This window comes from Scatophagus argus, chromosome 8 (assembly GCF_020382885.2).
Source record: "Scatophagus argus isolate fScaArg1 chromosome 8, fScaArg1.pri, whole genome shotgun sequence".
In the NCBI taxonomy this organism is placed as follows: domain Eukaryota; kingdom Metazoa; phylum Chordata; class Actinopteri; family Scatophagidae; genus Scatophagus; species Scatophagus argus.
The window spans coordinates 2,582,267-2,610,231 of record NC_058500.1 but is presented as its reverse complement, the minus strand read 5'-3'; the positions used below and the strand labels follow the sequence as shown (position 1 = coordinate 2,610,231).

The window sequence follows — 27,965 nt, the reverse complement described above, 5'->3', positions numbered from 1 at the left end:
TTGGATGTTCAAGGGTTTCCGTTTATATATGTACAATTAAAATCACAGTTTTAACAAAATAAAAAATAAATAACATTAACAATACTAAGATAATGCATTCTGAGTGACCAGCCCGGTTGAGGCCTAAGCATCTCTCTTTTTTAAAATTGTTTCAACTACAAACATTTGTTTTCCTCAAACTACATTTCCCATGAAGCACTGGGTGTAAGCGTCCCAACTCACATATCTTTTTTTTTAATATATATATTTTTATTAGTTGCTTTTCATTAATATATCTATATATATTTATTATTATTTTTTTTTTTGCACCTGGGATTTCCTCCCACCCCCCTTCCTGAATTGACCAACCACAGTTGAGCCCTGCAGCCCCCTGCAGCCAATCAGGAGCAGGTGTCTGAGTGGGCGGCAGACAGTGGTGAGGTCAAAGGTGAGAGGTCACAGAGGCAGAGGTCAGCAGCAGCAGTGCCCAGGTAGGCCACCCTGGTGTGTGTGTGTGTGTGTGTGTGTGTGTGTTATGATACTTATTAGAACAACTTTCAGGTCTAAACCTCTGGGATCTGAGGAGAACACAGAACGTTTCATCTTCTCTGCTCCTTCCTGACATGAAGCCATCTTGAACGTTGAATTTTTCAAATAATTCAAATCTTTAGTGGCAAGTCAGACAAATTCACGTCGTCAGTTTTATTCCCAACTGGATGATCGCAGTGTTTTCAAGATAATCCATTAATGGCTTTGTCGTTTATGATAGTAAATGAAGAATCTTTGGGTTTGGGACTTTTTATAGGCGAAAAATATTAATGACAATAACTGTCTGATTAATCGGTAATGAAAAGAATTGCTAGTGGCAGCACAACGTGACAGGAGCAAAGGTTTCACTTTATCTGCAGCTGGTGGAAAATCGTTTATATTGTTCCACCGAACACCGACTTTTAACGAGAACAGATCAGTTTGATTTAAATTTATTTCTCCCTCCACACTGAGAAGTCTTCCCTGCAGACTGCAGGATTCAGCGTGAGCCAATTTAAACTTCAGTTTGTGTTTTAAAAGAGCCAAAGCAAAGATTTTCACATTTCATTTTGTGTATCAGTCCAAATCATAAAGATATTCAATTCAAAATGACATAAAACACCAAAAAAGCTGAAGGTTTTCCCACTTGAGAGGCTGTCGGTAAACTAATTAAGAGAACAAATGTTTCAGCTCAAAATCAAATTCATTTTAAAAGGAAGAAAGAAGGAAGGAAACTCGAACTGCGGCCTTTGGGAACCATTGGATAACATTACATGCAAAGGGTGTGTTACCCTAAGTATTAATAAACATTTGCTATGTTTTAGATATTTGTAAGAGTCAGTGCTGCATTCAGTTTTGACAAATGTTTCATATCATTCGAATATTACGCAATAAATCTGCGTTATTTGTTATTTGGTTTGGAGAGAAGGAAGCAAAGATCCCCTTCAGTATCGTGACACAAATGCGATGAGTGTGTGTGTGTGTGTGTTGTTTTTCCAAACTCCAGTGTTTTATTGCACCTGTCTGTGGTGTCTGTGGTGTCTGTGGTGTTGCATCGGGTGGGGATCAGTACGATCTCAGAGGAATCCTCCTCTTCTTTCAAAAAGTCCAGGAAGGGGAGCGAGTGGGAGAAACCAAATAAACAAAACCAAAACAAAAAGACATAATTAAAATGTTCTGTATAGTTTTCTCTTAAAAAATAGACGTCTCGTCTGTTTGTAAATCAGTAGTCGGAAGGAAGTGACATCCATCCGTTTGTCCATTTCTTTACCACAGGTGTGAAATGATTGATCCAGCAAACAAGAGGGGATAAATAAAGAATAATAATAAAGAAACAAACTTTTTTGCCGTTTGTATCGGGGATGGAGGGAGCACCCTGTGTTTTCCAGTCGAAAGAGAGAACGAGAGAAGGAATCCGACGGCATCTTTTCCTTTTGCCTCTCCGTCAGTCCCGACGCTGGAAACCGTCGGATGAAAAACAAGGCGATGAGGAGGGCGGAAGTCAGGGACGTCGCCCATTGGTTGGCTCTTAAATGTGATTGGATGGCCCCGAGGGGAGGGACGAAACGGTACAAATCCATGGCACGGGTGTGTGTGTGTGTGTGTGTGTGTGTGTGTCCCCTTGAAATACATTATAATCTACCAAGTAACCACGTGCATCTCCACATAACAGCAGATGATCTCCCAAAGAAATACTTCAACATCCAGTTCACTTCCTTCTCCTTTCAGGAGTCGCAGAGGTTTAAATCCGAAGAGAAGGCGGAGGAGAAGAGGTTGTAAAAGAGGAAAACGAAGGATGAAAGGAGGACGGAGGTGAAAGGACAGAAGAAATCAGAAATTGAAAAGAAGAGAAGAAAACTCATCGGGACAGAGACGAGAAGGAAGCTACAACTGAAACTGGTCTCAGGGTCCACTTACTGAGCTTTTCTCTGGACCTCTGAACCGCGGCCGCCTCCCCTCTACGTCAGCAGATGGAGTTCGGTCAGAGCGTCCCAATGGTGCAAACTCCATCCGCTGAGGAAGACTGCGAGGGCGAGCAGAAGGCCCCCACAAAGCCAGTAAGTGGCCTTCCAGTTCAAACAACGGGTTCATGTTAGAAACCAATATGGGCTCCCGTAATAACATTTGATATTCATTTTTAAAATATCAATATTGGCCCAGCAAATACTCCGTCATCAGTTGTTCGTTAATGCCACTTCTATGACCTGAATTTTACGTTATGTGATGTAAACAAAAACAGAAATCAAAAATGGCACAAAATTTAACTCTTCTCCGATTGAATTTAACAGATTTAACTTTCCTTTTTCACATGAATAACCAAAATATTCTTAAGTTACGTTATCTTGGCTTTCGTTTTAATGTTATGCTTTTTTCTTTACCCTTCGAAACATTTTCCTGAACTTTACAAGTAAAAGAGAGAAGAGAAGACATGAGAGGAGACTCAAGAAAGAAAAACGAGTGTTAAGGCAGAAAGAAGAAAGGACTCAACGGAAGAGAATCACGGAGGAATCAGGAGAGGACAGGAAGTGTTGGCAACCGTATCAAAAGTTTGGGATGCTGAGAAGAAAAAAACAGGAAATGAGAAGAAAGTCTTGGCAGTAATCTGAGAGATTTGGGATTGCGAGAAGTGAAGTGAAGAGCAGTCAGTTCTGGTTCTTGGAGGAGGAGTGCTGAAATGCTCTGGCATCCATCCCGTCAGTGCAGGATCAGAGGAGGAGGAGGCGGCGTGCGGCGTGGGACTAGGACTCGGAGGAGGTACGTGAGCCGCCCTGAATGAGCGACTTGTAGATGTTGGAGGAGAGGAATCGTGGGTAGGAGTCCCTGTGCATCAGCGTGTAGATCTGTAGCTGGGCGTCTTCAAACGCGTGAGGCGTCGGATCCTGCATCCTTCTGTTGATCACCTCTCGAACCCGGGCATCCAGACTCACCTGGAAGCAAATTCACTTTGGTTTAGTGGAGAAAGACCAAGGTCAACTACATGGGACTCGATGACTGTGAAGACTGTGTGACGTCCACACACACCATGAGGCCAACCAACAGCAGGACGCACGGCTGCAGCTTCCACTCTGTTCTCTCATTGTATTCATTAATGATCAATCTGTTGTTAATCAAAGTTATTGTTCTGTCTTCAGAATAGTGAAAAATGCTTAACATGTAACCAACTAACAGCCCAAAGTCTGCTTAAGAAAGCTGCAAGTCGTCACAATTTTTTGCTTGAAAATTGACAACTGATTTTCAGATTGTTGTGAATGAATATCAACTGTCACCCGAATAATATTTCCACTGCTTCTAGTTGAGTGAGGCTCAAAAAGTGCTCAGAAAGCACTTAAAAGTCGAGACAAAATCTAAACGTAACCCTTTTAGATAACATGAGATTTTATTTCATTTGAGTTGTTCTTATGGAAGCCTCATCTTTCAGCAGCACGGAGCCGGCGTTAAGGGGAGCTCCAGAGGAAAGTGTTTCTGAGTGGCCTGCTTCGCTGGTTACGGCACAAAAACGAAACAACAAACTGCTCCTTTTTCAACAGCGAGGGCGAACGCACATTTACTAGCTAGCTGGCTACTATAAATGCCAATCAATATCAGCACCAACTCCCTCCTTACCTGACCAATTTTAACAGGAAGCACATAAACACGTGTAAGCAAAGAAGCGCTCCGCCTTCAGTTTGTGCCGCAGAAACTTGGCGAGCGTTTTGCGTTTTCACACTGGATTCTGTAATCAACTCGCACTGCGCCTTTAAAACGCTCGCTGCGCTCTCTGACCTGGACGGACAGGCTGGTTACAGTTTGAATTGACTTTTTCAACAGTTTTGTCACTAATTAACTTCCATAAAAACGTGAATACACACGCACACACATGCGCGCGCACACACACACGCAGAGGGGACCGACAGCAGCAGTACATATTTATAGAACGACAAGCTTTCTCTTATGTTTTCCCTCTGCTCTTATTTAGGAAAGAGGTGCACACACACACACACACACACATCCTACCAAGGTCAGACATGCAGACAGACAGCCGGGCATGCATGCATCTTCTCTGCCAAGCTCACACGTCTGGATATCTCTGTGTTTTAGTGTGTGCATCTATAAAAAGCATCGAGTGGCAGAAGGTGATGAGAGCAGCAGTTTATGGCTTCCTGTAAACACACTGTACACTCACATGCAGACAACTGTACATAAACACACCAGCATCTACACACGAACTGACAAGAAAAGTCTTCAGCGCTCACACTAAATAAAGCAACCTCTTGTTTAAACACGCACACACACACACACAGAAACACACAGTCAGTTAAAAATAGCAGAAAAGCAGACGCCTCCTCCGTTTCTCAGCAGAAAAACTTTAACACATTCACTCTACTGTGTGTGTGTGTGTGTGTGTGTGTGTGTGTGTGTGCGGGCACTACAGTATGTTTACAGTAAGCAGCAATAATCACTGGCAATCACAATCAGCAGGGCTCACGTTTGGTGGGTGTTAACAACAGCTAGCAAATCAAAACCTCTGAATGTACCGAACCCAAATATCAGGAAGTAAAAAGAAGCAAACACTCATCACAGTTTCCGAGTGCTCAAACATCTTGTTTCATCTGACCAACAGTTCAAAACCCCAAACGCTTAATCCACTGTAACATATAAAGACAACAAATTCTCACGTCTGAGAAGATAAGAAACATCAAATCTTTGGCATGTTTGACTGAACAAACGATTCACCCATGAAGTCAGCTTAGTCGGGTACGGACAGACTGACAGACTGACGGCCACTGATGACGCACCAACCACACTGCAAAACAAAAAGCATCAGCCAGATGTTGCATAAGAGAATGTTTGCAAAACAACCGGAGTTCCCGAAATTAAAATCATCTCGCTTGTGCGACACGTGAGCAGACCTTAAGCAACGTTTGCCTGATGGTTCAACATCCTGAAGCGATTAAAGAGCACTAAATCTCTTGGAATTTAAACAATGACGCAAGCTTTAACGCTGAAAAGCTCTGAAACAGTCTGACAACGTCCAGGCAGTCCGTCCACAGTACCTGCTCACGGACTGCAGAGTCTGTTTGCCGCGTGATGGTGGACTGGAAACAGAACTTAGGAACAGACAGGCTAGCGTGTTCGGGTACGAGCAGTTCATGAGCTGAACCTGACAGAACCTCAAACAAGCCAGCAGCTCTCCTACCTCTTTTGGCGACAATATGGAAATGTAGTCCTCGTAGATGGAGCGCGCTTTCTCCTCAATGACGCTCTTGTTGATTTCCTGTTTGAGGTCTTCGCAGGCCAGCCAGAACAGCATGTTCTCCTCGCTGTACTCCGTCCGCAGAAACTCCCGAAAAACATTTCGACCCGCCGGGTTTCTCATCAGCTTTTCGAAGGACTGAGACCACAGCCGGATCTCTTCCACTGAGGGTTTGGTGCTGAGGACAGAAGAGTGGATGGTTCATTTCCTAATTTGTTTATCCGTTCATTTCGTTCATTCTTTCTTTCTTTTTTCTGCTGAATGACCGTCATGGTCCAAAGCTCATGGGCTGAACGCAGCACGTTGTTTGTGCGCTGACCTAAAAGCTACACACGTTTATCAAACCAAACACGGTGTGTGAGTGCTGCACACTCACCAAGCTTCACAGTTTGGTATGGTTTCCATCTTGGTGTCCTGTGATATTCTCTTCCTCCTGCTCCGCCTCCGTCTCTCCTCTTCATTCCTGACAGTGAGACTGACATGATGAAACGGCTTTCAGACATGAAACACACACACACCCACACACACACTCCGGTCTCTTCTGGGGAAGCTACACAGACTTACATGCATTTCCTGTAGACTTGGCCTGACCACAACTGTAACCACGACTTGTCTAACCCAAACCTGAACCACTGACCCACAAACCAGTTGTTTTACAGCTGGGGACACAGCCTTTGTCCCCGATTAACTGGTCTCGGGACTGAAATGTGTTCCTGAGAACAGCCTGAGTCATACCCCTTGTGTGTGTGTGTGTGTGTGTGTGTGTGTGTGTGTGTGTGTGTCAGGGGAAGGTTTGGATACCCGTAGCTGCTGGCTTGCTGTTAACACGACTACTTGGTGCTGGCATTAAACGGGGTAGTAACATCCTTGTGGTTGACTGTAAATAAGTTAATGGTCCTCAGAGCAATTATTCTTCTGTGGCTGCACTTGTGTGTGTGTGTGTGTGTGTGTGTGTGTGTGTGTGTGTGTGAACAGAGGGGGAGCTATAAATAATTAGTTCCCCTGTGGGAACTTTACAGGTCTAATCACAGCACAGCGACTGTCTGAATGATGTCTGGAGACTCAGTGTGTGTGACTGTGACCAGGTTTGTTCACTGTGTGTTTACATAGCCAGACTGGACCAAATGTTTCACTGATGTGTAACCCCCATATGAAATATCAGTATGTGTCAGGGCTTCAGTGGCTGAAAGTACACTAAGTGGAAACCACAGGAACTATGACTGGTCAGCTTGGGCTGCTTGTGCTTCCTCCCACAAGTTTCTGATGTGATTGTAGCAAGTGAAGACAAGCTCCTGTTGAGTAACATTACACGTTTTGTGATGTGTTTTGTGATGTTTTAACAAAGTCAGTTCTGCTGCAAACCTTCTCAACCCTGCGACTTTCTGCCACGGAGTGGTTTGGAGGACATAAACGTGACGATTTCCGCTGTGAATGGCTCAGCACCGCTCAGCATCTCTTATTCAGCAAAGACACAAGGCAGACAACACGCCGACACCCAGCACCCAAACATCCATCTTTAACAGAAAATCAAACTAAAGGCACGCTTCACCTCCAAAATCAAAAGCACCCCTGTGGCGTCGTTCTTCCATCCAGGTAGTTTTGGTGTGAGCTGCAGAGTTTTAGAGGCATCAGCTGAAGAGATGTCTGTCCCATCTCACTGAAGAGACGGAAAATGTCCACAGCCGATGTCTCCACAACGCTGCAACTCGCACCAGAACACCTGAGATGGATAAGCAGCACTACAGGTAAAAATCTGTTTCTTTATTTTGAGGTGAACTGTCCCTTTAATAACAAAATGAATAAATAAAACTCTCCGTAACATTCAGGAAGTAGGCTGGTGACAACAACACACACGACGTGCTGACGTACGCTGAACCACTGACAGGGCAGCTGTGCGTCTTTTACAACTGTTCCTCCTGAGCGCCGCTCTGCCAGCGTGTGTGTGTGTGCTCACGTTATGTTTAGTGTGCGAGTCGGCGGGTGGGTGTGCATTTGTCTGTGTGGCTTTTGTATCCCTACCATGAGCAGCTGCAACAGCAGCACCAGCAGAAGCAGCAGGCGTTGGGCCTTTGGGAATTCTGGGTAGTGGTCGTGCCCCGGCCCCCCGCCGTGCCGCTCAGCGCAGACGTCTCGCTGCGACCTCCCCCCATGGCCAGCTCGCCGCCTCGCTCGGCCGGGATCGGACCCGTATACTGCAGAGGCACACAGAGAGATGGTGTGACTTCCTCTGAACTGTTGGGTGGTTCGCAGTGCTGGAAGAAGTATTAAGTAAAAGTACCACAGTGTAAACAAAACCTTTCTTTAAGATAATGTCCTGCATTCAAAATTCTACCATCTACGTCATATGTGTCACGTTAATGCACTGATTCTGTTCACAGATTGTTAATACTGATGCACTGATCCTTAAAGGTCTGCTTTTGAGTAACAACACATTTTCAAGGCAGCATGCAGAGGACAGTTTTCGCTTGACAACATGCAGAAATGGTGGAAAATAACTTTAAACATGAAAACAACAACATACAGAAAGCACGTCTGAATAAGGAAAACCTGAACTCTGTCGACAGTAAAAGGCTAAAAATGGTCTTCACACGTGGTCGCCTTTGTTTGCAGTAATCACACCGAGGCAGCACAGTTAATATGGCAATCGTGTGTGTGTGTGTGTGTGTGTGTGTGTGTGTCTGTGTTTCAAAATGCTACACACAGCATGTTTGCCTTTATAGATGACCGAAGATGACGAGCTCACAGTGAAGGATCTGAGGTCAAATATTAAATATCTGCAACCGAACTGTAAAATGCAGATTTTATTAACTGATTTGTCTTATTTGTTCGTTCACACACTGAGTGGGAAAGACCGTCTGTCTGTCCGTCTGAGACGGGTATGTTGCCTCTGAGGTCTGACTCGGCGCGAGGCTTCAAAGGCTAACACAACATGAGGCTGCTAACGCGAACTAACTTTGGATTTAGATTTAGATGAACAAACAGGAGCTGTGGACGAAGATCATGATTCAGTCTGTGGCTGTGCTCTGGTCACCTTATTTTCTCCCTTAACAATGAGTGACACGAGGGGGGGTGCAGGTATAGACAGAGATTGGTGCAGAGAGAGATAAAAGAAAAGGGGTAAGAGGTGATAAAACACAAGAAAAAGAGATGACAAAAGAGGAAGAGAGAAAGGGGGGAAACAAGAGATTTGCAAATTTAGAGAGAGGGAGGGAGAGGGAGAGCATGTTGAATAGAGGAAGTGAAAGAGAGCCGGTATGGAGACAGACCGGGCAATGTGATGCATCATGTGATTGAGCTGTGATCACTCACTCTCACACACACACACACACACACACACACACACACAGGTTTCATAACTTTGGGCTGTGGACCCTGAGTCCCCCTGATTGCTTGACTTGCAGACGACGAGGACATTTGTTTCTTTCTCTTACATGTAAAAAAGTTCATATTTGTCAACATTTTATTTAAAGCTCCCTCCATCCTCTTGAAAACAGAATACAAAGAACAAAAGAAAGAGCCACGAACTCACACTCACACTTGTGACGTATGGGCCAGAAATAGTTAAAAGAGGGCAAATGTGCACGTACGGTATGGTCGCACACAGTTAGCACACACCATGTGCTCACACACAATGAGAAAGCACACACACATATGGGCACACTCAGTCGTACAAAGAAAAGTAAGCCTATACACACAAACACACACACAAAAAGTGCAGTGTGTGTGTGTCTATTATCATTAGAATGGATGCATTTGTTATTTCTACATTTATCTAAAATGGTGAAACTACACCTCGGCTGACAGCAGCCTCCAGCTGTCCGCTCAGTCTGTGTGTGTGGCCTGCTTCTGTCAATGTGTGTGTGTGTGTGTGTGATGCAGAGTGGGTGAATTAATGAATGAAACATTTGCATATTGATAAAAATCTGCCGTGATTCAACAGAAAGTCAGCAGACAAACTGAAGAATGTTGTCACAAAAATGAACATTTCACCCCTAAATTGAAGGTGCCAAGTCAGAAACTACTGGGCTCCTGCATATCACGTTCTGGGCTGCATTTCACAGCCTTCAGCCTTGTTGGCACCCTGAAGGGGATGCAGAGCTCCATAACTCAAACGCTGAGGAAGCTGCTCACAGAGGCTTACAATTTTCATGTGCATCTTCAATTTTTGCATGAGAAAAAAGTAAAAAAAAGTAAAAAACCGTAACAAACATCACAAATGAATTGTTGGGGTATTGATAATGTGACAAACTGCACTGATGAAAGAGCACACAAGGCACAGCCGCTCAACTTCTTGATGATTTACATCCGCCAACACGCCAACAGGATCAGCAAGCATCTCATGTTAATGAATATTCTCTGTTCTTCCACACATCCAAAAGGTCTCACACGCACACACACACACACACAAACACACTCTGTGCACATGTTCATACAGAAAAACTGCCTGCACTAAAGCAGCTGTCCTCCTGATAAATCCTGAGCTCCATCGGAGCTGTCAAAAAATATTTATTGCATAAGCTGAAAGTTTATTTCTGTAACAGGTCTGTAACTGCAGCTTTTAGTTTTGATGTTTCAAAGTCCCACAGTGTTTGCTGCATTGAAAGCAGCCTCTCTAATCATTAAAGTTAATCGTTAAAGGAAACGCTCATACATCAGTATAAGACACGACAAAGAAATTACCTCACGCTGCTGCTTCATGTAATTTAAAAGCCGGTACAGGAACCAGCAGACTGCAGTGAAACGTCCATGCAGGTGCAGGACAGGTGTATAAATCAGAGAAAATAATCTGTTCAGGAGAGCGGTGGCTGAACGAAAACGGACACGCAGATTGGGATGAATCTGCAGCTGAAAAGAAGACCAAATTTGAAGTAAACTGCTGTTTTTCTCTGCTAATGTGTCTAATGAGGCAGCCAACTGTGCTGCTGCCGACACATGTAGAGTGTGTGTTACATACACAACCACACAGCTTCAGAAACACACACACACACACGCTGCACTGTGTACCTTCAGTTCACCTGCACTGTGAGAGCAAAGCCAGAGAAACACTTCCTCTCCACCCTCCCCATGCAGCCATCTTTTATAACACAGTGCTATCACATTTCCACCTGTGTGTGTGCGCGTGTGTGTGTGAGTGTGCGTGAGAGAGAAACGGCAAGTCTGTGCGAAAAGTGTGTGTGTGTGATTTCATGTTTCTGAGAGGTGATAATTGAACACAGGAAGGTTCATTACCAGTTCAGTTACGAAGCTGAGAAGGAGAGAAAAGACGCCAAAGACAGAAAGACAGAAAGCAGACTCTGAAGACAATAGAGTTAAAAAGAGACAGAAAGACAAAAAGAACGAAAGGAGCTTATGTGTACAGTTCCTTTTGTGCAGATGTCTCACTTCCTCTTTTGTTCCACGTGAATTTCAGTGTGTGTGTGTGTGTGTGTGTGTGTGTGTGTTTAACAGGATTTGAGTCAGAGTGTTAATCTGATTAAGCTAGATGACATTAGAAAGACTTAGAAATCAACCACACACACACACACACACACACACACACACGTAGTTCACTTCCTTGTCTTCTAAACTCCATCTCTGTAAATATTTTTTTAACCTTTATTTATCCTGGTAAGGGCACACACTCACATGCTGTTTTTCTGCAACGTCTTTCCACACACGAACACACACACACACACACACACACACACACATAAGAAAATTAAATGGACCAGTCTAAATGAAAAAAGAGAAAGCAGCTTCTGATCTAACCTCAAAGCTCACCTCATCAGAAGTGCTTATTTTGGCCGTGGGGTGACGGATCACTTCTACAGCTGTCAAAGACAACAACATGGCCTCCACCACACATTCAGGGGCAAATGCAAGCAGTTCTGCGCACGTTTTCCAGGACTGCGATCACCTGCTCTGTGCTGTACGAGTGTGTTCACACAGATCTCTGCCTGCTTTGGCAGCACAGATGGACTCGCATGCCATGCCAATAAAGCGAGATGAAATTTAAATTCAGAGAGAGACACTGCTGGGGCTTTTGTGTGCTGCATGCACATCTACCAACACACACACACGCACGCACATACACACACACACGCAGCTGCACCTGCCAGCAGGGTTTAAGTAATTAAGCGCTCATTTTAAGTATTAATCTGAGAGATTACTGCTCTGTAATCTCACCAGTTGATCGCCAGCAGCCCCCTGTGTGTGTGTGTGTGTGTGTGTGTGTGTGTGTGTGTGTGTGTGTGAGTGAGAGAGAGGCAGAGAGGTTTGGTCCCAATGTCAGATCAAGAAAAGAAGATGACTCATAATGATTGTGGTGACCCTTCCTCTGTGACAACCGGACCCTCCTGCTGGTGCCGCCATCACACCCAAATTGTCACTCACAAAAAACATGAAACATAAAATTAAATCTAAAAATCAAATCAAGTGCTGTCTATGCATTCACAGAGTATGTTCATGTTCCCCAGAGGAAGAACTCTCAGGACAAAGTGTCAGATTATCACAGAGGTCACGGCAGCAGTTTGAAAGTGTGCATATGCAGTTTAGCGCCGTGTACCCCCTGCAGGGAACCTGCAGCTGCCACTACAGCTGCTGCTTACCCACACGCGTTTCAGGTTTAATATTTCACATCACAGAAGCCTTAAATCTCAGCATTTTGTCCACTGTAGCATATTTTCTTGCTGAACACTGGGAAGAGGACAGAGTTCACTCTTCAGTGAGCGTCACAGAGGATGCATTAGTGAGGAAAGGAGGGGACCCCCTGCACACTAAGGGTGAGACAAAGCTCTTTTATCTGCTCTTTCTTCTCCGCTCAGCGTCAACCACTGCAAACAGTCCACATGAATTTGACCTGATGAGGGTCTGCTGGCCCGACTTTGCACACTGCCTTGTCTGCTAATCAAAAGATGTTTGGAAAATGGAAAACAGCTGAAACAAATCACAGCAGGTTAAAAGTTTGATTGAGTTGTATGACCATAATAGCGCCAATTTAAGTTTCAAACCGCAGCAGAAGTTTGAAGAAAGGGTTTTAATAACGTCAAGACTATGGAGCTTTAACAGTTAATGAACAAGAAGATTTCTGACTGGTTACACGTGTCGCTCTATAGGTTCATTTGCACTTACAAACACGCTCTGTTAAGTTTGCGAGGGCAGTCTGAGGTGAAAAAAGAAGCGCGCTAAACAGAGCTTGATGTGGAGCATTTCCTTCAGAAAGGCAACAGAGTCAAATGTAAATTGTGTGCTGCTACTCCTCAGCTTAGCACTACGCCAAGCACCTGGAACAAACACCTGGCTGCCGAGTCCGAGGATGGCTCACAGTCAAAGGTCATGTTGCTGCTAGCCGGGGGGGACATATGTGACATGGGCTGGTCCAAGACGACATGCTGCCAGTCACTGTGGTCCAGCATCACGGGTTCAAAGAGCTAACGCTACTTCAGGATGTTATGGAGAGCCACACTGACAAAACGCACTGAAAAATAGTCTGAGAAGAAGATTGATGAGCTAAAAGCCAGGTACCAGGAAAAGAGACTAGACAAGAAGTCCCTGAAAATAACAGCATCAACAACTCACTGAACTGAAATGAAACTATCCCTACTTAACACTCCATCACGGATAAAGATCTTTACTCGAGCGCACTCTGGTTAATCATTTGTCTTCAGTGGCTTGTTTCCAACAGATCTGACTTATACAAAAGCACTTTCGTGGAACTAAGGCATTTAAGGAGGCAACATCAGCACAGAGTTCACTTCTCCCTCAGGCAGTTACACCTCACAGGAATGATTTCTGCAGCCTAAAACGTTCCCTTACATTTCGTCGCTGACTTTATAATGCGAGAAAAAAGCCTACAGGTGAAGAAACGTGTATCTCCAATAATGCAAACTTTAATTGGAACTACGACTGTGTTAAGTGTTGGTTGGACAAAAGAAGCAGCTTCTTTTTGAGCTAAATTTAAAAAAGGTGAAAATTTCTGATCTTAATCAATCTTGTATATTTGGGATGGTGTCATTGTGGTGTAACGGTAAAAAATTTGTAATTAATTGTAATTAAAACTACATATAAAAGATGTAAATTTCAGTAAAACACCACATCAACTAGTCTGTCATAATCTTAGATTAAAACAACTAAATAGTTAATGACAGCATTAGAACAACACTGAATATTATAATTAATTTGGGCAAGCGTGTTGCTTAAGTCAACTTCCTGAAGTGTTTTCACACCACTGTCATGGACGTCTCATGCTGTCCATGACAGTGTTTTTCATTTTATTTTTAAGAATTTATTATTAAACTGAAAACATCACACGGTGCTACTGGTTACACTCCCATTTCCTGTTTGCAGCTTTAATAATCTGATCAAAGACGTAACATGAAGTGACTTACTTTTGTTTTTAGAAAGCATAAGAGGCTTGGTGTTTTTGAAGTGTTTAGCTTGATGGATACATGTATTCCATTCGCTTACAGTTTTAAGCAATGAAATTTAAAATAATAGGGAACTGTGAGGTGCAATGAAGGCGCTAAAGTCCCGCCTTGGACAGGATGTGTACAGCTGTCACCGCTGCTTCCATTTCCCTCACTGATACACTGAATTTACTCATGTCAGATGGGCCAGCGTTCCAGTGTGTTTCAGATTAGATAAGTGTTAACTTCGTTAGTGTTAAGGCAGAGTAAGTAAAGCTAAATGTGCACATCACAACGATTCCATTTGTGCTCTTGTGGTTCTTGTTTGTTTCTTGTTACGTGTTACAAACAGCCCAGATGGGTTTTGGTGAGTCACAGCCCTGATCTGGTGCAGGGAGAAGGAAAAATGCTTTCTGGAGGAGAGGAGCTTCTCCAAACTCCTGTCCTGACATGTTTAACACTGCCAAAGCTTTGCTAATGCACTGTTTAACACACACACGCACACACACACACACACTTTTTATACTATATTCTGATGCCCCTCTCGATCTGTCTCTCTTCATTTACTCTTTCTTTGAAAATGTCATACACTCCTTCATGTTCACGCTAAACTCCCTTTTACTTTCACACCCACACACACACACACACACACACAGCCAGAGTAAAAGTGAGTGGGTCTATAAATTCAGCCTAACAGCGTCTGGGGTGACACATTCAAGGTTTTTTTTTACCAGCGGGCTGCGCCGCCAAACCATATCAGCTCCAAAATTCATCTCCACTCCTTATAAGGAGACACACACACACACACACACACACACAGAGTCAAGCTCCAACTGCTCACACATGCACTCAAAGTTACAGCAAACAAACACACTGCGATGCACACAACTGCAACCACATACACGTGTCCTCTTAACCTTACAAATGTTCAGTCACAACAACAACACGCTCATTTCAAGAGGATCTCTCTAAACCAAACAGGAAGACACTGAAGTCCTCCTAAAACATTTTCAAACAAACTTTCTGTCCAAAATTAGAAAGAAGAAACAAACAGAAACACTTCACGTGACAAAATGAAATCTACAAGAGTCCACAGAAAGGCCAGCGGATTATCCAGAGTGACATATTATTCTGGACGCTGTCAGATGTTACTTCTGTACATGCTGAGTTTTTCCAAGCACCTCAGAAGAAATTCTGTTCACCTCCACTGCGATGAGGGCAGAAGGACAAATCCGTGAGACGAATCACAGCAAACCCGATCGAGATTGAAGTTGAAGGGGTCTACTTTTCTGGTGAGACTTTGCAGTGGTGATATTTAAGGTCCTCTTACTTCTGCTTACAAACTTCGCATAGCTTAACGACCATTAAATCTGCACCACATGAACATATCAGTGCACTGATGTAGCCAACTAAATGACAAAGCTGATTGGATACATTGCTTCATGTGGTTCTTCCTTCGATGACTATGGCTATAGCATAGTGGATGAGAACCAAAAAAGAACGACCTTTAATGAAATACTGCGTTTTAATGGAGAAATTGATCAGTTATGTAATGCCTGCCTACAATGTACAGGCCTTCGAAAATTAGAGAAAAAGACTGCAGCTTAGATTGTGGATGGTGACTGTGATTAAATAGATCATAGTTTTATTGTCTGGCCAGATCTCCCATCCCTAACTGCAGCTTTACGATAAGAAAAGATCAGCATTAACACAGAATTAACTTTTGGCTTTTCTTGCATTAGCAAAGCTGCCAAGTGCGACTCCTAAGTCATCTCGGAAAATTATTAAAAATCCTCATCGCAGTTGTGCAGAACCTAAAGTGACATCTTCAAATTTCTTCTGTTATTCAATTAAAAAACATCCAAAACCCAATCAGTAATGATAAATAAATACAGCAAAACTTGTGTGTGCTGGCAGGCATAGAAGTTGTTGCCATGTGTGGATGTTGTGGGAAATCCTTCAATCCCTCAACACATGCAGGTTATCTGCTGTATGTTCGCCAAGCTGTGCTAAAACATCCCTGAGATGTCCACTTTTCAGGAACTGAGAAAACAGCCTTGTTCAGAGCTTGATGACAATGCATTTTCAGGTTTATCTAAGAGGGTGTTGAAAGAGTTTCATCACAGAGAGAATTTCCTCCATAAGCCACCGAGGAGTAATTAAATCACATACACTGAAGTAATGAAGAGAAACTCAGTTTGGTGTAGAAGCTCTACTACACAGCTGCATGGGCGGCCGCAGAGACAATCAAACCAGCAGATGCTGCCTTTCTCTGTCTGCTGAGAGCCACAAGGAGCGCACGAATAAAAACCAAACCGATAACAGCACATTAAACTGTCAGCACACGGAAACCACTCGGCAGCAAAGCTCACCAGAGACGAGACGATTCAATGGCGGATCGACGATGGACGGCCGAATGGAAGAACAAACGGGTCCTTCTTTTTTGTTTCGCTCACTCTTTGGCTAACAGCTACGAAGGTTCCATCAATCAACGCGACTAAACCCCAGTGAAGGAGGAAGAGAGACGAAAAGCAACAGGAAAAGATGGAGAGAGAGGCAGAGAGAGAGAGAGAGAGAGAGAGAGAGAGAGACAGGAAACAGAGTCAGAGCTATTGTGACACACAGGGCTTCTTGGTTTCTTTCTGAAACTTGATGAATCAGACCTGGTGTCTACACACACACACACACACACACACCCACACACACACACACACACCAACCCAACCCTACCCATCATGACTGCATGGGCCTATTCATGCCGAGATGGCTTACAGAGAAAAGCTTCTAAAAGCAGCATTTACATTCCTTCTTTCTCTAAACTTGGACACCTCTGGAGTCCAGTCTGGACTTGTCAATGTTGCTCTGTTTCACAAGAGCGAAAGACTTTACAAATCTGACTGTGTATCCCTCAAGCTATGTAAATGCTGCAGGGATCCTCGCGTCAGATAGGAATGTCTCCTCACCGCTCTACCGTGTCCTTCTCCTTGTTCTTTTAAGTGAGGGACAATTAAAAAAAGCTGTTGAAAGCAGCTTCGCTTCCTTTTGGCTGACTGAGCGGGTTCATTATATGACCATACTTCAGTGTACTTTTTGTCCAGGTCTCGTTTTCATGGTTTGGGCCCCTTGGCTACATCATATCCTGATATTTCAGACAGCCGTGTTCTTCAAATTTTGTGGCAACAATCTGTGGAAGATCCAATCATGGGTCCGATTCCAATATGGCCCTGACACATGCCTGCTGTGTTTTTATTTGTTCAAATATGCCATGAATGCACTAAGTGTGCCATGTCATTGCCCTGCAGCTTTGCTCAATTCTGTGCATAAAGTTATACTGTAGACAAATATCTATTTAATTACAACATCCTTTCAGAGATTTTGGGTTTGCCTTTAAGAAACTGGGCCTCGACGGTGACTGGCCAACATTCTGAACGTTCCTGTTCCCATCATAGAAAGGCGAGGGCATCCCAAAGCTTGCTGTTGTATTTATACAATCCCTTTTAATTAAGAGACCCTCCTCGCGGTTACACTCCATCACAGAGTGGGAGGGTGAAGGGATCGGACTGGAACTGGGCCATGGTTTTCCCAGTATGGTGTGGAGGAGCCTGACTGGCCTTGACCAAAGGACTCGACCTCAACTCCATCCAACGCCTATGGGCTGAGCTGGAGCCAGACTGCCATCACCCAGCATCAGTGTTTGACCCGACTGCTGTGGGGAGCTTTCCTAGGAGAGTGGAGGCTGTTACAGCAGCGGATTAATGCCCGCGGTTTCGGAATGAGAGGTTCAACAATCAGATATGAGTCAGAGCTTCCTGCAGCCTGAAAAAAAACCACCAGATAGAATTACATTTTTATGAAATATAACACCAGGCTTATCCAACTTCAGGAGAAAGCGAGTGGCGACGCTGCATCACACAGCAAAGGCCACACGTTTAATGAGTGAGGCGACGGTTTCAGCTGTCGTCTAGAGACTTTGATAAGTCGCCGAACTGGCCTGCAGGAGACCGACTGACTGACTGCATTCTGCCTTTGTTTTATTTTGTTTTAATTATCTTTTGTTCTAACTTCCCACGTGCCTCTAATGCCTTTATGCTCACTCATTTGAGCTTTTTCACATACAACGTTTCAACACTTAATGTTGCCGTTGAGTTTGCACTCGCACATAATAAATGAAAGCAACATTAACAGAAATAATTTACCACTTCTGCCAATACTTCCCTTTTTGGTGATGGAGTTGAATCGCCACGCCCATTCAGCCCCAACCAGGTGCTGAAGTGTTATAAAAACCGGATACACTGCAGGTTGAAGTTAGTCTGAATAACTTTTACCCAAATGACTGTGAATCCAGTCAAGTTTAAAGTTTGTCTCATGTCTGAAACTTTTCTGTACTTCTGTAACTTGCGTGAAACTGTAACACCAACTTTTGCCAATTTGATCACTTCAATGAACTTCTAACGTCCGAGTTGCCGTCGGGAAATCAGCCGTATGGCCCAAGTGAACACACAACCAACACGGAAAAAGTTCCCATAACAGCAATCCTGCATCAGGAAACACTCAGATGAAGGGAAAGTGGCGGGTGTAACGGAGGAGAGGACTGGGATCGAGAGTGGAAAGAAGGAATTTGTGGAATGAGAGGAAGAACTTGAGAAAGAGAGAGGAAGGGGGGAGATGAAGAGGGGAAGTGGGTGAGAGGCAGAGATAATGAGAGGGAAAAAAACAGCAGAGAGAACGGGAGAAAAGGGGGACGAGAAGACGAGTAAGAGAGAGAAACAGCGTAAGGAAAAGACAGAAGGCAAACTGAGGGTGAGACGGGGGGGAGGAGTGACAGGCAGACATGAGGGAGACAAGCTGACAGCAGTTATATATAGTCAACAGTGGCAGCGATGGAGAAATTAAATGACAGTTTAATTTAGGAGAATGAGGAGGAGAGGAAGGAAGAAAAGACTGTGATGTGACAAGAACAGTCAAGCCCAACCCGTACTGCACTTTTGACATTAATACAAATAACAATATTTGAAAGATACACATTTCAAATATATTGTTGGATTTACCACATTAACAAAATCAAAGTTAGTTGCAAAGGAGTCGTGCTTTTCGTTTCTCACATCTCTGGGCGTTTAATTAAACCAGCGACACTGGGCCTTTCTCAAACTGGTGTGTGAAACTACTGATTCGAGTACAGTTCAAGGTGCACATTTAGCCAAATACAATCCGATTGTGCAGGAATGTTACTCTCCCACCCACTTTGTCCACGACGCACTGGGAGTCCACTTGTGTGTGCGTGTACCAGCATGCACTTCACATCCACACCTGTCATTCTGCCAGCACGCTAAGTTCTGAGATTTGTTTTCCCTGACAAAAAATAGACTGTTTATATTTTGATTATTTAGTTGATTCATCAGAATAATGCCGGCTTTACTGAATTTATTGCTGAATTCATTGATTGTTTTGCGAGATGGGAGGGTCTGTTCGCCAGATTTAAACGCAAGATGTTATTCCTTAAGCCTCAATATAAATAACAAATCTGAAAGGTTAAATAAATCTTAAATTGAATTGAACTGAACTGAATTAAGGCTGGTAACACTGGAGCAACCAGCAGAAGAGATTTTGAACAGAGTGTAACTGACACAGTCCCAGCTCCTCCCTTCAGGCCTCCCTCCAAAGCCAATCCTCTGATGTGTGTTAGCGGCGGGTTCGCTCAACAAGCTTACCTGTTTCTGTTTTTGAGTCTAATGAATAGCTTTGGTCTAAAAAGTGGCTCTGGGCAACGAGGCCCGCCTAAAGCCCGAAGCTTTGCACAGGGTCCTCACTCAGCGTCCTATCATCTCTTATTCAACTGGTCATGAAGATAATGACTTTTATGGGCCGAGTGAAAATATGTTGCCTATTGAATTGAAAAGCTACCTGCAGATGCAGTCCTTTGTAACCACAGGTTCAGCTCCATTATAACCCGAAGCTGCTCAATGGCTGATGTCAATCATAGCTTTGTGTGCAAAATGCATGATGTGTACAAAGTCACACTTAAATGAACTATTTCAACATCCGGCCCAGTCTCACTCGAGGCAGCAGCCAGCCGGAGTGAATGGAGGGCAGACAGGAGGGATAAAATCAATGTCACAGTCTGCTGAAACGACTTTACTCGTGTCAATCGCAGTCGTGCCCCACTTGATATTTGGGTGAAAGCGAGGGAACCGATCCGACGCTGTGATTGGCCAAATCTTCTTCTTCTTTTGCTTTTCAGGCGGCTACATCCTGCTGCCTCTTGCTGTTTGACTTGAGCACAGCAAGCGAACAAGCGGACTCCCAGGCGTCGCCAGCGTTTTGTGGGGTGATAAATTGTACTTTGATGTGAAAATGGGTGCTTGCTATGCAAAATGTTAAAAAAAAAAGGTTGGCAAAAAGCAAAGCAAAGGAGAAAAGAAAAGTTTAAGAAAAAAAATTAAAAAAAAAAAGTTTACATATTTAGAAATATTTAAATCGTGAATGAATAAATTCATAAATAAATGAAAAACGCTTACAGTATTTCTTATTCAAAGATTTAACAGATTTAACAGTACGTGTACTTATTTTACATTTAGTCCTCTTTTTATCTTCTTTACGCACAATATCAAAGGCCTATTGTTTCTGTTGTCCTATTAGCCTGTTCACGCGCTCGCTGATAGGTATTTCAGTTCCAAAAACATTTCCCAAACAGTGACACCAAGAAATTCAGAGAGACAGAAAGAGGCTAACAGGGAGAGCAAAAGCAAGAGAAGGAATGTGGAAGATAGAGAGAGGAAAGAGGAGAGGAGGTGCAGCTGGTTTACCAGTACGTCCGTCATGTTGTGAGGGCGGGCGGTCGGTTAGTGTGCAAGTCGTCAGCGATGTTAGCAGGCCGGACACATGCATGTCATCCCCCCTTCTGCCTCGGACCTCTCCTTTAAACACACATACACACACACACACACACACACACATACACACACACACACGTACACACAGACACGTATGTGCAAACATGCATTCATGTAAATATGCCACACAGGAGCACAATACAAATGCATCACAAAAACACACCCAGTCATACATGAATGTGTGCGAAATCCCAAAACAAGGTGAAGTCCAGTCATGAACCCAAAAACACCATTTACACACAGGTAAAAAGCCACACAGAAAACACCAAACATCGTGGGTAGGTGTACACAGGCAACAACAAAACACACACACACACACACACACACACACACAGACAAGGAGAGAAAAAAGGCGTGTGAGTGAGTGTGTGTGTACCAATCATCCACGGGTCATCTTAAGGATCTTCCATCATTGGTTAATCTGCCATTTATGACACAACACTGTGAGAAAGGTGACAACTACACCAGAATTTTAACTTCAGTGCTGGTATAAGAACACAATGCTGATAGCTCTTTCAGTACCAAAAGCCACCGAGTTTCACACAGTGAGGCAGACAGGTTTGGGGAAAATTAAGAGCACTGACACTCTGCATTAGCAGATAAGCTGACGTGAGGCATCAGTATTAGAAGAGAAGTTGGATCTGTGCATCCCTGGCTAAAACACCAGTGAATACTGGGCAAAACCAGGACTAAATATGATAAGATACTGGACCAAACCAATGCTTCAACACCGGTTCACACTGGGCCGGACCAGTGCTTAAACAACAGTAAACGAGGGACCAACATGGGGTCAAATGATCCAAAAATACTGGACCAAACCGGGGCTGACAGCCAGCGAATACAACAGCAGGGTTAAAAGAAAGAGTTGGCCAGATATCAGCTGATCATCATGTCAATTAGTTTCAACCAGGAAAGCAAATAATGAACTAATTAAGGGACTCTGGCCTCCATCCTGACAAGTCAAACAAGAATTCATAAGCAAAGATGTAGTGTTTTCAGTATCTCCATGAACAGAAAGTGTGACAGGGTTCACTCAGCGTATATTCAACCATGAGCGGCCTCATACCTTCCCTGTACTGATTTGATAATAAAGTATTTCAAAGATTTCATTACCCAGAAATTTTGTCCAGTGATGACAACATCTAAAGCCACATTTACTCACACTGCTTGCTTACAGATTTGTTTTTACCTTTACTGGAAGTCAGTAATGAAGAGACAGACACAGAACAGGGACATAAGAAAAAGATGTGACGTACAACAAAGTCCGATAATAAATATCACAGAATATTATATCACCACACCCAAGCGTATTGATATTTTCTTAGACCCCTACATCAGATTTGGGCCAGAAATCAGTCCGATATCTGCCATCTCCAGCCAAACACAGAAAGAGCACATCACTTGTAACTCCAATTTTGGTAATTTTCTTTTTTTATTATTATTATTAAGTTCATAATATTCCAAGAATGACAGGGTCCACTGTGGGCTGAGAAAACTCTCCGATCGCTTCATGCAATCCTTTCAAACTCATGCTGGAACCTCAAAATTGTGTGGCGGTGGAACTAAAAATAAGGCAGGTTTTTTAGTTCCTGGACAAACATCTGACGTCCTCGTCCGACATCAGCGATGGGAAGGCTGGTTTCGGGTGGATTACAACAAACCAGAGTGACCAGCGGAAACCACCAGACACTCGCGGCAGATTACAACGAAGACACACAAGCACATGTAGCACACACACATCACTACAGCAAAGGTGGACGGAAAGAACAAGAGATTAAGAGAAATAAACAAAGGGGGAAACAGAAACAGTGAGAGGGAGATACAGGAAGGGAAGACAGTGGCCACTTTCAAGAAAAGAGGAAGCAAGCAACAGACACCATGAAGAAAGACACAGGAAGAGGAAGTGTGTAGCAACCGGCAACAAGAAGTAGGAAAAAAACTCTGAGACTCCTGATCGGGTACAAGTCAGTATCTCAGAGGTGGCATGTTTCTTAATCTCAGTCTTTGAACCACTAAATTAACCAGATTTTTCCTTCTGAACGCTGGTTTCCACTGAGATGTACTTTACAGCTGCTGCTTTGGGGTGAAAGCCTCACATGAGGAACAGATCGTATAGCAGGTGGGATGTGGATTCCTGTGATTTCTGAGGTTGTCTTCACACTAAATATACCTGAAGCTGTTTGGAGATTTAGTGAATGACATGAGAAAGAAGGTTTTTAGACAGACACGTCAGACACGTACGAACAAATCTCACTTCTCTGTCGAGGAGATTCCTATTCTTGTAAACTGAATGTGAAATCTGAACCGGTTGCAGGAACGGACCCCAAAGTGTGAGGATTTAGGGGGATAAAAGGAGCTGGATGCTGACATAGCCAGCAACTCCACATGTTCAGACAAACCAAAATGAAAACGGGGAAGTAATGAAAGAGCCTCACTTTCAAAAGCTGACACCTCCTTCCACCTTTATTTCAAAAGCACCTTCCTGTGCAGTACCTACACCTATAGCTGTCCACTATGGCTCATGAAAAGGCATTTACTACACAGTGAAGGGGTGGATGCAGCTCCGTTCAAATTAAGTATACATTAATGCAGCAACATATTCATTTCTGCTTTTTTGTGTCTCTTCCTCTTTAAAGCACTCAACCAGAAGTAACACCGTATATGGTCATAAACAGGAATTAAGTAAGAAGCCTACAAGTCCCATTGGGAATATGAATGTTTGTGTACGCCACGCAGTGTATACGATGAGACGACTGCTGGACTGCTGTAGGACTAGCATGTAGGAACTTCACAGCCTCAGTTTATCCATAAACATACCATCAAGTACAGCAAGGTCAGGATAAACGACACAAAGACACTGTAGGAAAGTGTTGTTCTGCTCTCAGCCGTCCCAAACATTAGCTGTGGCTTTTAAACGTGTCACCGAATCTGTATGGGACATACAAAAGTCAGGCTCTCGGGGTCACATGGGTACAGCAACAGTCTGGGGCTTTACTACCACCTTTAAAAAACACAAAAAACAAAAAAACAACCACTGCTACTTTTTCTGTCAAAGTAATATGTGATATCACCATGACACTCCCTGTTTTATTTATGTTTCATAATTTATAATCCAGATCACATGCAAAGTCAAGTCACTCTTAACAAGCAGAAATTTCGGCCCAAAGCCCCTTCAGCTCTGTGCTAAAATTCATCAGCTACACCTTCAGCATAAGGTTGTAAGCTTGGTATAGAAAAAGAGTGTGTGTGTGTGTGTGTGTGTGTGTGTGTCTGTGTGTGAGAGGCTGCCACCCCCGCAAATGTGGTTGCACTTTTCAAATCTCGACACAGTCTCGCTCACTGTAATATGCCCCATATAGACAAAAGTATTGGGACACATTTCTTTAGTTTTGAATCCAGCTGTGTTATGGGGCTGTTTCTCAGGGTTTGGGCTCGGCCCCTGACTTCCTGTGAAGGGAAATCTTAATGCTTCAGCACACCAAGACATTTTGGACAATGCTATGCTTCCAACTTTGTGGCAACAGTTTGTTGAAGGCCCTTTTCTATGCTAACACTTTCGTCCATATAGTGCATGTAATGTGGAATGCAAAGCTGTCTGACACAAGGAGTCGCCTGGTCCAACACAAACTTTAACCCTAACCCAGCTGATCCCTGCACGAACAACTTCAGGTGAGGCCCTGACAGCTTCATCAGCATCTTCAGTTAATTAGCCGGTTGGTTGTTGAAAATAACTCTTGTTCATTCTGTACCACAACTGGCAGCAAACTACACCACATGTACTCTGCGCTGCACTTCGTATTTTGCCACAGAATAACGACTCAAAACGTATTTGCTCAAACAGCTCGCTGGAGTGACTTCCCTCCAACTGCCTCAGCACAGCGACTCACCCAGCACCCAGGAAGAGCATCAGGCTTTGAAACCAGTCTGACTGAGTGACTAAACGGTGTCATTACAGCATCACATGATGCACTGGGGGGTCCAAGACTCTATGTAAGCTTACATTGTGAAAGAAAGACTGTGCATCTGAGCATAACAAGGCCTCATTTCATTATCACAATTAGATTCATTCAGTGCAAAAGCATTTGGAAAGTCTAGAAGAGCCGCACATTTAAATCAGTCTGTCCCCCAGTAAAGTCAGCTAAAGCACATGTGCTCTGTGGGACCCACAGGGCAACAGCTATGCAGAAGATGCAGGTAATTTTATACCGGCCTCAAACTTTCTGAGCTTCATGTGTCACTGAGCAGCTTCCACAGGACTGAGGGGGCCCAGCCTGCAGCTCTGCATCCAGCTCTCCAGCACAGGCGCGGTTTGCAGCTGGCTGACGGGGGGGAAATCAGGTGCCGCATAAATGAAAGTTTGAAAAAGGAAACGAGGACTTGTTGCAGGTTGTGTCGCCACAAACAGCGTGAGGATTTCAGTCAAAGACCCGAGGTCCAACACCGGATTTAACTGGCATACGTGTAGCTTGGCATGAGTCAGGGCTGGCAGGCAACCCGCTGTCCCCTACAGACCTGTGAAGACTCCATGGTCCTCAAGACGTTGGAGCCAAGAGCCGGTTTAACGTCATCTTCCCACAACACGCTCCACTCAGAGAAAGACAGCCGGAGAGCCAGAAGACAAAAGTGAAGTTAGAAAAGCCTTTTCTGCCTTCCGCAGTTTTACACCAATAACGTGAATGTGTTTGCTCATCCTGGTCGGTTTCAGAAAACACACGGGAACTCCCCCCGCCGGTGTCATTAAGAAAAGCGCTGAAAAGGAAGCGTAAAAGACGGAAAGCAGACGAGACGAGGGCTCGCTCGGCTCCTGCTGCCCCTCTTTTCCCCAAACACTGCCTGCCTGCCTGCTGCCCGCTCTCCAGGAGGAGTCAAGGAGGTGAGAAAGGAAAGGAGGAGAGGAGGGAGGGGAGGGAGGTATTCACGGAGACCGACCTTTTCCTCAACGCCGCGCAGCGAGGAAAAGCCCCGCCGCTGACGGGAGACCAGGGAAAGGGAAATTAAACTGAAACCAGCACCCCCTCCCCTCCCCTCCCGGGGTTCAGGCTCGTTTCTGCAGCCGACCAGATACTCACAATCTTGGCATTAATAAGGTCCGGAGGGCGGTATCCGCTGCGCTTTCGGAGGCACATCCGTGTGTGTTTTTTCTTCCTGTGCCGCGCCGCACCGGGGGGAGGGCGGGGGGTGCGTGGATTTTTTTTTTTTTTTTGAGATTTATTTTTCTAAATATCCTGCCGCCGCCGCTGTATCGGAAGAAGAAGAAGAAGAAAGAGTCCGCCTCCTCCCCCTTCTGCTGCTCTCCTCCTGCTCGGGTTTTTCCCAGAGAGAGAGAGAGAGAGAGAGAGAGATCACCGCCCCGGCGGACAGGGGCGACAGTGCGCATGCGCCCACCCACACGCCCACCCGAGCAGGAGGAGACCCGGAGTTCTCTCTAATGTAAATGTACAGCACATTTTTTTAAATTAAGTTTTATTACACACCATTAAAGTTTTAACTAATGATAATTTCAGGCCTACCTTTGTACGCATATTTATTGTGTATATTGTTTGTTTCACACGTGTGTGCATACATAATGACAACTAATTACATTATGGGGATAGCTGACATGTCATTTTATGCACCGAAGTTAAAAGGAGTCCCCGCATGCTTGTGTTTGTAATGATGAATGTGACAGTGGCTTGTCAGTGTCTTGTTTGTCTATCAGCTCATGTATACACAACATATTTCACTAACCTTTTAGAAATGACACTTTTCACACACATCATGACAAATGAATTCACGATTTCACATCACACAGCAGTGTTTGTAATGTCTAAATTCACTATTTGTGTTTGTGGGAGATGATGTGTAGCAGTCAAGTGACCACACACCTAAACGTTTTCAGGATTATCCAGATGTGCATACACACCGCAGATCTGTGCTGCACAGATTACACAGACACAAGGTGGTCCAGCTTCTCCTCTCTTCAGGTGAAAGTCTGCCTCGCGTTCGCAGCTGGATTTGCAGCCTTTCGATGGTCTTTTCGCAGGACTCTGCAGCTCTCTGTTGCGTTGGTTCTCTTCCACAGGTGTTCTTTACACACTCTGCTTCCTGGCGTATAAGATGACAAATTTGCTTGTGACAACAAAATGCTTGCGTATTGCGATGCTTGCAAAAGTGCCATAATGAGCTCTCTGGGGCTCACCGGGTTCACCTACATGGACCCGTGTTTACCCACCGACATCCATTAAGTGTGGCAGAAGAGGACTTTGAAGGTGGCTCAAACTAAAGGACAAACACAAACAATTCAGTAAAATTTCAAAATTTATAAAATCTCCAAAAGCTAGAAGATCAGTGGACAACACTCCAAGATTTCTTTATTTCGATTTTTTTTTCTTTCTTCAGTGTTGAATTTGATGAGTTTTAACAAGAAAGAGCTGTGAGTGACTGCTTCAACTGATGTGAGAAGACCAGGAGCAACAGGAGGGGGCGCCATACACCACGAAGAGAGAGGAGGGGGAGGGAGAGGGAGGGAGTGAGAGAGAGGAGGGAGAAGGGAAGGGGGAGGGAGAGAGAGGGGGGAGAGAGAGAGAGGAGGGAGAAGGGAAGGGGGAGGGAGAGAGGGGGGGGAGAGAGCGGAAGAGAGAGGAGGAAGAAGGGAAGGGGGAGGGAGAGAGAGGAGGGGGGAAGGAGAGAGAATGATAGAGAGAGAGAGGAGGGGGGAGGGAGTGGAAGGTGGGTATGGGTGTGGGGGAGCACAGTTAAGCAAATAAACGATCGAAACAAACTTATTTTTTTACTGTACATATTTGTATTTCATCCCCTAAATTGAATTCCAGTAGAATCACACATCCTGCTGTGTTTCTGCTTCTGTAAAGTGACGATTCCTGCGTGAGTTTAACGGCGTGGTTCTGCCAATGACAAGGTCAAGATAAGCCAGTTTTTCCTTTATTTCTGTGTGTCCCCTGCCTCATTCCC

The 27,965-nt window shown here is 44.3% G+C and overlaps 1 protein-coding gene across 14 annotated transcripts; it reads right to left on the bottom strand.

Annotated features, from left to right (window-relative positions):
* On the bottom strand, nucleotides 1-26,316 carry rgs19 (regulator of G protein signaling 19). Of its 14 annotated transcripts, none has more exons than XM_046396251.1 (6): nucleotides 26,084-26,313; nucleotides 20,928-21,038; nucleotides 7,760-7,992; nucleotides 6,117-6,215; nucleotides 5,684-5,918; nucleotides 1-3,434 (listed from the first exon to the last, which is right to left on the bottom strand). In XM_046396251.1, the coding sequence occupies exons 2-6, from the start codon at nucleotides 20,940-20,942 to the stop codon at nucleotides 3,246-3,248; spliced, it is 771 nt and encodes a 256-aa protein (XP_046252207.1). In that variant the 5' UTR covers nucleotides 20,943-21,038; nucleotides 26,084-26,313; the 3' UTR covers nucleotides 1-3,245. The 14 variants fall into 14 exon arrangements, with proteins under 14 accessions (XP_046252207.1, XP_046252213.1, XP_046252209.1 ...); XM_046396257.1 differs by having other exon boundaries at nucleotides 7,760-7,932; nucleotides 26,084-26,309; XM_046396253.1 differs by having other exon boundaries at nucleotides 25,944-26,086.
* Nucleotides 26,317-27,965: the final 1,649 nt, after the last annotated feature.

Excerpts from the sequence above, each read along its gene's own strand:
- rgs19 (XM_046396249.1), bottom strand. The coding sequence starts at position 26,140 with ATGTGCCTCCGAAAGCGCAGCGGATACCGCCCTCCGGACCTTATTAAT. Across the intron at positions 7,993-26,083 it reads ACCTTATTAATGCCAAGATT|CACTGCGAACCACCCAACAG; the intron begins GTGAGTATCTGG and ends TACTTCTTCCAG. Across the intron at positions 3,435-5,683 it reads CCATATTGTCGCCAAAAGAG|GTGAGTCTGGATGCCCGGGT; the intron begins GTAGGAGAGCTG and ends ATTTGCTTCCAG.